Source organism: Pteronotus mesoamericanus, unplaced genomic scaffold (assembly GCF_021234165.1).
Source record: "Pteronotus mesoamericanus isolate MK-2021 breed Mesoamerican mustached bat unplaced genomic scaffold, CSHL_Meso_final scaffold_408, whole genome shotgun sequence".
Taxonomy (NCBI): domain Eukaryota; kingdom Metazoa; phylum Chordata; class Mammalia; order Chiroptera; family Mormoopidae; genus Pteronotus; species Pteronotus mesoamericanus.
In genome coordinates this window covers 5,832,431-5,843,586 of record NW_026555315.1, presented here as the reverse complement: position 1 = coordinate 5,843,586, position 11,156 = coordinate 5,832,431, and the positions used below count along the sequence as shown (strand labels likewise).

General features: G+C 41.8%; 1 protein-coding gene across 1 annotated transcript; it reads right to left on the bottom strand.

The window, feature by feature from the left end:
* Nucleotides 1-322: 322 nt before the first annotated feature.
* On the bottom strand, nucleotides 323-7,719 carry SLFN5 (schlafen family member 5). Its single transcript, XM_054593340.1, has 4 exons — nucleotides 6,664-7,719; nucleotides 5,602-5,727; nucleotides 1,566-2,286; nucleotides 323-1,394 (listed from the first exon to the last, which is right to left on the bottom strand). The coding sequence occupies exons 1-4, from the start codon at nucleotides 7,682-7,684 to the stop codon at nucleotides 581-583; spliced, it is 2,682 nt and encodes an 893-aa protein (XP_054449315.1). The 5' UTR covers nucleotides 7,685-7,719; the 3' UTR covers nucleotides 323-580.
* Nucleotides 7,720-11,156: the final 3,437 nt, after the last annotated feature.

The following is an 11,156-nucleotide window of genomic DNA, read 5'->3' as shown; positions in this document are numbered from 1 at the left end:
CCAGACACACTCTCTCTCTCCACCCTTCATACACTCCCAGGCGTGTCATACGCAAACATCCCTATACCACAGCTGTGTCAAAAGTAATGAAAAGATGTGAGTCTGCCTGGCACATACAGCTCGAAGATCTTCTCGTGACTTCTTCCCTCACTGAGCACCCTCTGACCACCCTAAATTACCAATCCCTCTTCCCATCTACCCACCTACCTGCACGCATGCCCCGCACGCCCGCACTCCACGCACCCACGCACTCACGCACCCACGTACTCACGCACGCCCGCACGCCCGCACGCCCTGTGCATCTCAGGCCCTTCCAATTACCACTCTGGTGTCCCTATTACTACTGGAAATTTCTTGTACTTGTATTGGTTTGCTCTCTGTGAATGTGCCTCTGTCCAAAAGAAGGAATCTTATCTGTCTGATCTGCTAACCTATCCCCAACCCCCAGCACCTGGAAGAGTATACGGCACACAGTGAGTAGGTCATTAAATATTTGGCGATTAAATGTTTAGATCAAATAGTTTCACAGTGAACTGGAGATGAGGGTGACTTAATTGTCTCTTAGATTAGGATCTTGCCGTCAGTTAGAAATCTTCAGAATATACAGGTGTTTCCTCGCCCGGGAAGCCAGACAGAGCAGAAGGTTGTGGAAAAGAGCTGGCTCAAAACTTGGATCGATCCCAAACACGATGTTTCTTTCCAGGCCTGAAAATCGACGGACACTGTCAAACACGATGTGATCGCCCGTGACATTTGATGCCTTTTCGAATCGTATGAACAGATAAGATTCCTCACTGAGCTCAGAACTCTCTCTCTTCCTCATTGCTCTTTGAAGCTTAGGTTTATATTTGTGCACATCGCTTGCTTTGCTGCAAAGCACAGCAATGTCCTTGTGGGAATAACCATTCTTCAAGAGAAATTGGCATTTGTTTTTTATATAAACCACTATCTGCTCCAAGTCCGAGTACTCCGTAATCTCCAAGTTGCCTGGAACACCCTGAGCCCATTCAACTTCACGGAGCATCTTCAGGGATCTAGCGGGGATGTTAGGTGGCGGATTTTCTCTGACCTTGCCCACTATTTCCTGTAGATACTTGGCTATTGGGTCTGCATTGCGGACCACTCTGGTGAGCTCTTCTCTTGGGTACTGGTCTTTGAGACGGGGGAGGCCACTGAACTCCAGATGGCTAGTCTGAAAGTAGTCCAGAAAGATCCAGAGAATTCCAGGGCAATCCTCGTCTCTCTGCATGATGGTTTTTGCCTTGGTATACCAGTCCCCGTCTTCCAGGCGGAAATTCTGAGCTTCATCGATGATGATGTGTCTAATCTTTTCAAAATTTGAGTTTGTTTTCATGAAGGTTTTTCGGGTCACTGCCTGGCAGATGTTCTTGTGGCTGCAAATGTAAGAAACACAGTTAAGTTTCCCCAATAAAACAAAGAAGTGGATTCTAGCCTTAATTTCCTTTGGGCATAGTCAATACAATAGGGATCTTAGAGTATCAACTTAAAGCCGCGGCAGCCAAACTTACTTAAGAAAAGAAAATGAATACAGTCAGGCTGCATACCTCACGAAATCCTGCAGAGGCTTGTTCTCACAGATGTAAAGAATGTCCCCTGGTTGACAGAGAAACACATTCCTGATCTTTTCCATGACCTTAAGAGCCAGGATGGTCTTCCCTGATCCTGGTAAGCCATGCACGAACAGCTCTCTGGTCTTGTGAAAGTTCTTCGAAAGCAACTCATACTGTTTATCTGTGAGCAGGTTCAAAACCTCAGAGCCCAGCTCTTCGCTTAAGAAAGATCTGAACCCACGCAAAACTATCACTAAGGACTGTAACAGAGCTTCCATCTGCTGCGTGGTCGTCAGCGTATAGGACTCAGGGTATTCTTGCAACTCTGAAATACAAAGGTTCCTTGATGTTCCATCAGGATCCAGGAGGAAGGCAAAGGGAACGATGCACAGTTTTCCGGTGTAGCCACCTGTGTTCACCAGCTTCAGCTTTAAGGCACAGGCAACTTTCATACAATAGTCCTTCCAGGCCATGCCATGCTCCCTGAAGATGGTGTAGAGGGTTGGACGTTTGTCCTTGGAAAGTAGAAGAGCGTCGCAGATGACACCCTGATGCTCTGACAGACCCACATCCACAGCCCAGCTTTGAGAGAAAATCAATACTCCTTGAGAGACTAGGCGCATTTGCTTATTTATTAAGAATCTGAGTCCTTTATGTTGTGAGAACAGTTCCTTGTAGAGGCTCTGTGGTCTATACATTACGCTGTCTGATGATACTAGACAGGGGAAGAATTGGACCAAATTAGAGAATTCAGCAACATGCTAGTAATCATCATTGTACGTAACAGATTCGATCCACATTTGCATCTCCCACGTGTTAGTTCTAGGTTGTGCATCAGTAACAAGATAAAACGATTCCAGTCCAATGGAGCTGATAAACGATGGGCATAAACAGAGATAAACAATAATTATGACCCAAGCGGTATGTGAACACCAAGGAGAGGTGCAGCGTAGGAGAGAAGAAAATATGAAGGCTTTATGAAGAAGGAAACACCTGAGCTGCTTCTTCCAGGGTCATTGGGAGTTAGCCAGGAGGAGGATGGGAGAATAGAGAGGCAGGCAAACCGGTACACGAGGAAAGCGCGGAGGCAAGAAACAGCAAGGTGCATCCAGGCGCGCCACCAGGCGGTGTGTGTGGCTGACGTCTAAAGTGAGAGGCAAAAGAATGGAGATGGGGAGGAAGGTCTCACAGGGCCCTGTTAACACCTGGCAGTGCTGACTATAGTTAACAGCATTGCATTGTAATATACTTGAAAGCTGCCAAGAGAGATCTTAAGTGTTCTCAACTCACACACACAAATGGTAATTATGTGAAGTGATGGATATGCTAATAAATCTTATTGTGGTAATCATTTCACCATATATGTGCATATGAAATCATCATGTTACACACCTTACACGTGGTGTTGTCAGGTATAACTCCATAAAGCTGGGGGTGATGCCTGGCAAAGCTATATATGCTTTATGATTTCACCTACACGGTATTCTGTGCAAGGCAAAGCTATAGGGGTGGAGAGCAGATCAATAGCACCTAGGGGTGAGGGGCTGGAGGAGGCCGTTTTTTGGTGGCGGAATCGTTCTGTACCTTGACTGTCATGGTGGCACACAAATCTATACACGTGTAAAAACCGTTAATCTGTGTACGGAAAAAGGCCCATTTTACATTTGTCACTTTAAAAAGTTAATTCTTAAAAGTGCTTTTTAAACAACAGTTTGGATACACACACACATACAAAAGGCTCCCTTTTTTTGGGGGGGTCACAAGCCCAAATTTGGAATCTAACCAAAACTATGAACCCTCTCCTCAGAAAAAAACACAGTACGCACAGAATTTACATTTTTCATTCCACACAGAGGGGAGAGACAAGAATGAATCCAGATTCCCGCGTTTGCCTGGATGAAGGAGGATGGACCCTTCCACCAGCCAAGATAATGTGAAAAGAATACTTAATACGGAATAACATGCAGACTCTGAAGAAGACGTAGAAGACCATCAGAGTGAGGGGGGTTGGGAAATGCTCGGCCGGGGGCTCCTGTCGTGTGTCAGGCTGCCCCGCAAGCGGTGGGACACGCCAGGGAAATCTGCCTGGGCTCAGAAACACTGCACTTACTTTCTATACAAGTGGACTAAGCGCAGGGTGCCTCCTACTACTGTTTCGATTAACATCATTCCGGGATGATGAGCCAATAAACTGAAGCAAGTAAGGGAAATAATGTATATAAATATAAGAAAAGTTAGTTCAAAATTAGCTTTGCTTTTGAATTAGTAAAAGCATTAAGTAAAATGGAAATGGCATAACTTAAAACTAGGAGCTTTATTACCTGCCTGCAACTCACAATAAAAAAAAATTATAAAGATCTATTATAGGAATAAAATTTAACATATCTGGCAACAGTATGGATAAAACTTTGAAACTATTAAGCAATATACCATATTTCACTGATTATAATTGTACTTTAATATCTCTTAAATTAAGATATATCCTGTAGCTTAACAGACAATATATTATTTTAGTGGTAAGTAAAATAATAATACAATATTATTTTCTTACATTTGATGAAATATGGTAAAAGCAGACTTGAATAAATGGCCAAGCAGTCTATGTTCAACTATGGGAAAATTCACTGTTGTAAAAAAATGATAATTTTTTCAAAATTAATTGCATTAATTGATATGCAATTAATGATGTGTTAATTGATATCAATTGATACATTGATATATCAATTAATGTAATTGCCACCAAAATAACCTTATATTATTCTTTTTTGTGTGTGTGTGGAACAAAATAATTCCAAGCCTCTAGAGGAGAAATGCTATGATAATATTACTTTAGAAAGTGTCTTCTGATATTTTTGGAATCACAATTTGGCAATATTCACCTAAGTCTACAAGTTTAACGGAGTGATAGCAAGGGTGTTTGTGAAGCACTAATCTTTCACCTGGGGGGTGGTTACACAGTTTTCACTGCATAATTATTTACTAAGTTATATCGTTGGTCTAGCTGCTTTCTGTATACACAGTGCATTTCACAATAAGAACAGCTAAAACTTAGCATCATCCATGTTGAAGAATACATAATCAGTAAAAGAAGTGGGTAAATCTGTGAGTTACCTTGGGACAAGGTGTACATATGCAGTACTTGGATGTAGCCCTGTGCTTGCTTGTAGCTGTAGTGCATTCATGCTCACTGCTGAATGGTAGTCCATTATGTGAATACACTACAATATATTGATGCATTATTGTGACAACAGCTAATTTGGCTGTTTCCCATTTGGGGCTATTCCAAACAGAGAACTCAGGAGCACTATGAGATATCGGCAGCCCTCCAGTTATAAACGTTTCCTGACGTATGGGCATGCATTTTACTTTAGAAACTGGATAGAACTGCTGAATGGCTGGCTGAGTATTCAAATAACCGATTACACAAGGTGATGTCAAATTTGTTTTCCAAAGGCATGGGGCCGACTTAAATTCCCAGCCACAATGTAAAAAAGATCCTGATTTCCCACGACCTCTCCAACACCTGCTATGGCTTGAGCATCACTTCATATCTTTCTTGGGCATGTATGTGTTTCCTTTTCTGAGAAATGCATCTTTATTACTATTGCCTGTTTTCCTGCTGGGTTGTTTGTTCTTTTAAAAATTTATCCAAGGTCTTTTTATGTTCTTGATACCAAACTTTCGTCACCTACGTGGATTGTAAATATCTTTCAAGATTGTAATTAAATCTTTTCACTGTTTTGAGGAGCAGAAGTTCTTAATTTTAATATAGCAAAATGTATCAGTCTTTTGGTTTAAGTTTAGTTGTTTTGTGTCTGGTTTAGGAAATCCTTTCCTACCTGAGTGACACAAAATTATTTGTGTACCTAATACAAGTTTAAAAGGTTATTTTCTGACATTTATGTCCTAAAACCTTCTGGAATTGATTTTTTTCTATAGCATGAAATAGGAGTCCAATTCTTTTTTTTTTTTTTTTTCCATATGGATGAACAACGGTTCTGTTCTGAAGAAACCACCAATCATGAATTACCTGGGAAATACCGTTTTTGCTGCTCTTCCAGACATTCCAAATTCTTATGAGTGCACACGCTCCTGCTGCGGGGTGTTGTGGACGACAAACTCAGCTCAAGGAGCATCTCAGAAAATCTGGAAAGATCTTAGGAAACAAGAACAAATGGTTCAATATGCAAAAAGCTGACCCCCACCTTATAGCTGAGCTGTGTTGCGAAGTCTTTCACTCAGTCTTAGAACCCAAGTCTTGGCCCCCGTATATTTGATTTACATCCCAAGTCAGCTCACAAAAGCCTACTGATATCTTGGGGGGGAAAACTGGTGTGGAGCAATCTTTGAGTCTTTAAGTTTTAATCTTATTATATTGAAACAAACTGTTTTTATATTTGTAGAATGCTTATGTTGAAAAAGGATTAGAAGGTGTGCTTCTGAGCTGGTTCTGAAACAACTTTGTCTAGACGCTTGAAGAAGTTACCATTGATTTTCTTTTGTCTAATTTCTCTCAGGCTTTCCTTTTCCAAAGTGGTTACATAACAACAACTTGATTCTTCAGCTCATCAGTCACAGTGACTATCACCTGTTGGCTTTGGAAAGGCAAAGCAGGAAGCGGGAGAGACAGCCACAGTTGGGCCATCTTGGAGCTCAAAATGGAAGTGGGTTAGTAAGAAAGGGAGAATGTTTAATCCAGGGAACCATGCAAAATGGGAAGTCAGGGGCAAGTGAAAAGGAATTTCCTGAATAATTAAATGTTGAGTTAATAATCTGAAAAAGAAAACAAGAACCTTAAATATGAACACAAGAGATCCTGTGAAGATCGGAATCCTCAGGTCAAACGGCCCCCCTGTAGCACCCTCTAGTGGGTGGACTAGGCTAGGGCATCTGCTGAATGCAAGGTATTGAAGGTGGGCAGAGGGAAAGAAGGGCAGTGCCCATCTGCCACATCTCTAGGAATTAATAAGTCAGATACCTGCAACTCAGAGAGTACCTCTCTTTCCCAGGATTCTAAAGCAATACCTCCCTTTGCTCCCTCCCAACCCCACCCTCAGCAACATTACGGTGATTGTGGATTCTGTTCCCTGACCTGGGTCGGTTTCTGTCATCCAAGCCACCCATTCCTTTGTGGCCAGCTGTCTCACATAGCTGTCCTTCACCTGCCAGGAACTGGGCTCTTTGGCAAACACCGCACAGCAGAAGCGTTCCACCTTGACCGCACAGACATATCCGTGGAGGGCTCTCTGCTTGTGTACTTCAATGAATTTGATGGCATATTTTATCCCACGCTTCTGGGTACAGAAATGATGGACAGGCAACTTCCTAATACAGCTACTAATGGAGTCACTCAGGGTGCCACGTTGTATTTTCCCTTTTTCACATCCGATGACTTGAAGGGTCTCATCATGCACCCCCCAAAATATGTATCCTCCTTCAGTGTTTGCAAAGGCAGACACACAACTGGGGAGACTCTCACTGAAGCATTTTGATACTTCTGCTGAGAACATTTTAAGTTCAACATGGGTGGACTTTGTAAAGTTGAGCTTTTCCAGGTACTGAAGGTGAGTTCTGTCAAATAAAGCAGCAGCTGAGGCCTTTATGCTACTTTCACTTTGTACACCGTCCTCAACATTCTGTGGACTTAACAAGAGGGAATTGTGAATATTCGTATTCATAAGAGGCTGACTCTTCCTTCTGAGGAATGCCAGTGCGTCCTGAGGGGACATGACATCAGTGAAGGCTCTATGCCTGTGGTACAAATTCGAGCACAAAGTAGCGAGCCGTACACCAGAGGACTTGGCGTCCCATGATTTCACAAAAATAAAAAAGTTGTCTTCCTTTTGCATCTCATCTAAATAACCCCGGAAAACCGGATGCTCGTTCAGTCCTACTCCGTCTCTTGCATAGTTGTAGTTTTTATTCTCAATCTCAATCTGGACCACGCCTCCACCAGAATTCAGCAGAGCACATACTGCACGCGAGATGATGTCATCCTGTGTCTTCCGCAGGCAAGGGTCCACCTCATTCCTTTTCTTATTCCCAAGGATGACTTTTCCTACATTTACAACATAGTCAGCAAAGTTTGTTTCCAAATCAACCTTGAGATTCATTTTCTCAGCACTATTCCTAGTCTTGCCCTGAAATATTCTCCTAAAAAACAGGAAGAGAGAACCATTAGAATAGGACAAGAATAGGGGAGGTAGGATTCGACGGTTTGAGGCCACTCTTCTGAAGCGGACCACTTTATTTATTTCCCCTGCACTTGACGCCAGTTGAGGAAATATACAACAGGTTGAGGAAATAAGTCTGCCAGAAGCCCACTGCCTTCACAGAAATGATCAAGAGACTATTTTCATGCCGATTTTGCTAATTGTTTCTTTCAAGGTCTCTACATGACAAGCTCTCTCAAGACACCTGCAGAGAACAGGGAGTATCACATCTTCACAACCACAGTGCAAGACTGAAAGCAGGTGTGAATGATACACAACCCTGAAGCTGCCAATCTTTGGCCAATCTCTGGCAGCTGAGGAGGAAGAAGAAGCAACTACACTACCTCATGCATAATCACAAAACCCTCTATTATGAGAGACTTCGCTGCGACCCAAGAAGATGTCACATTATCCGGACAGTGTCCTAGCTCTGTCACCCCCCACCACCCCACATATACACTTCCTTCCTCAAACACCTGGATGCAGGGACCAAGAGATGAAGCCCAAGAGAGAAGCAAGCAGCATCCTCTGGACAAGTGTGAAGACAGAGCCCAGGACGAAAGCTGTGGGACAGACCCAAAGGATCACCAGACAAAGCTGGAGCAAGACAGTGACAGGCTCCAGTGGCGGCGCCTGAGTCTGTGCAATTGATGGGATTTATTAAGTTAGCCAATGGAGACTTTGAGAATAAATTAGTAATGGGGATTTAGGAAAATATGCAAATACAGATGCAAGATAAGACAATAAGATAAAAATTAAAAGTAGTAGAGAAAACAACGTATAACTATAAGGCATTATATATGGCGCAGCTCTAAATAAAGTGACAGTCATAATAACATAACCTTTGACTATTGTTCTGATCAGGAATGATGATATAATTGTGCTGTCAGGGTGCGGGGGGATTGTGAGTGCAGGGAAAGAAGTGCGAGAGGTCGATTCCTTTATCTCCAGAAACAGACAATATCTAAAACTGTGGGGAAGGGTGGCAGAGAGAACACATGTTTAGAAATATATACTTAAATACCAAAAGTAAAAGCCATAGAGGCAAGAGCAGGAAAAGTGGACGAGGATGGGGCTGTGGGATTTCTTACCTTTCGTAGAACTCTGTCTTTCAAAAACCACGTGAAGGAGACTCCGCTCCCAGTCTGAGGAGAGTACCAGGGACTAGAGTACTCTCCTGTCTGAAACAACGAAAACATTTTTGGAAGAAATAATGGCCAGAAAATCTCTGAAGTGGATGTAAATGATGCAAAATCAAGATCAAGATCCAAGATATTCAACAAGCACAAGAAACAGGAAGAATACTATAGCAGGCACATCACAATTAATTTGCTCAAAACTAATGATAAAGAGAAAAATCTTAAAAGCAGTCAGAGGAAAAAGTTATATCATATATAGAGGAACAAAAAAATGGCAGACTTTTTTGTCATTAACAAAGCAGGTGAGAAGGTAATAATAGATCAACGTCTTTAAGACACTGAAAGAAGAAAAACTCTGTCAACCTAGAGGTGATACCCAGTGAGAATGTCTTTCACAGTTAGTTTAACTCAACAACAAAAAGACAAGCAATCCAATTTTTTAAATGGACAAAGGACTTAAATAGACATTTCTCCAAAAAAGACATATAAATGGCCAACAAGCATATGAAAAAATGCTCTCCATCATTAGTATGTTGGGACATGTAACTCAAAAGCACAATGAGACCACTTGACAGCTACTTGGAGAGTAACAATAATAATAAAAGGAAAATAACAAGTGTTGGTGAGGATATGGAGACATGGAGTCCATATACATTGCTGATGGGAGTATAAAATGTTGCAGCCACTGTGGAAAATAGTTTGAAAGTTCTTCAAAAAGCTAAATATAGAATTACCACATGACCCAGCAATTCCGCTTGTAACTATATACCAAACAGAATTGAAAAAAGGCAATCAAATGAATCCTTGAAACTCAAGTGGGTTGCGGATGTTCGCGGCGGCAGCGCTCACCACGGCCAAAAGGTGGAAACGACTCCAGCAGCTCCCGACAGCCGCGTGGATGAACAAGCTGTGCTACCTCCCGTGCAACAGAATGCCAGTCCACCGTAAGAAGGAATCAAGTACTGATACGTGTTTCAGCTTGGATGAACTCTACAGTAAGAAAGAGCCAGACACAAAAGGTCACTGTTGTGGCCTGTATGTTTATGTCCTCCAGGACTTACATACCGAAACTCGGATCTCTGTTGGGATGATATTAGGAGGTAGCGCCTTTAGGGGGTCATTAGGTCATGAGGGTGAATCGGTGCCCTTACAAAAAGGGACACCAAACTACACACACACAAAAATCAGTATACTGAACTTTGAGAAAGTCTTTTTATTGAAAGACCCAGTTGAGGGAATGAAAATACAAGCCCTTGACTGGAAGAAATACTTGCAAACGATACACCTGATTAAAAAAACAAACAAACTTGTATCTATCTGACTTCTTTTTTTTCCTAACTTCTAAATAGAACTCTTGAAAGGCAATAATAAGAAAACACACAGCCAATTTAAAAATGGATCAAAGGTTTGAACAGATATTTCACGGACGAAGGTATATAGATAGCAAATAATTACATAAAGTGATGTTCAACATCATTAGTCATTAGGGAAATGCCAATTAAAACTACAACGAGATAATGCTGCATGCCTATCAGAGTAACTGAAACAACAAAGCAACAGGTGCTGGTGAGGATGTGGAGGAAAGGGAACTCCCATACAGTCTTAGTAGAAACATAAAGCGCAGCCACTTGGGAGGAGAGTTTGGCAGTTCCGCACACTCATCATACAACCAAGACAGTCCACTTCTAAGTGCTCGAAAGAAATGAAAACATTTGTCCAAAGACTTGTACGTGAATGTTCACAACACTTACATTTGTAAAAGCCACAAACTGGAAACAAACTAAATGCTTATCAACAGAAACAAATTTTGGTTATCCATGCGATGCAATAGTACTCGGCAATAAAAAACTATGGGTACCCAGGACATGAATGAATCTCAGAATAAATATTCTGATCGAAAGAAGCCAGACAAAATTTTAGAAAATAAAAACTGTACTATAGTGACTGAAGCCAAGCATTTGTTGTTTGGGGATGGGAGTGGAGGACAGAGGAGTGAGAGGGAGGGGTTGCAAAGGGCTTTTGGGAGTGATATACATGTTCACTACCTTGATTGCAGTGATGAGCTCATATGTCAAAAGGTATCCAACTGTATACTTTCAGTATGTGCAGTTTATTGCCTGTCAAAAATACCCCATAAGGCTATTAAGAACCAGATAGAGGAATGATTATAAAAAATAAGTAAAAGCTATTCCACTATATTATAATGAACTCAATAGCCTGCTAGGAGTGTAGAT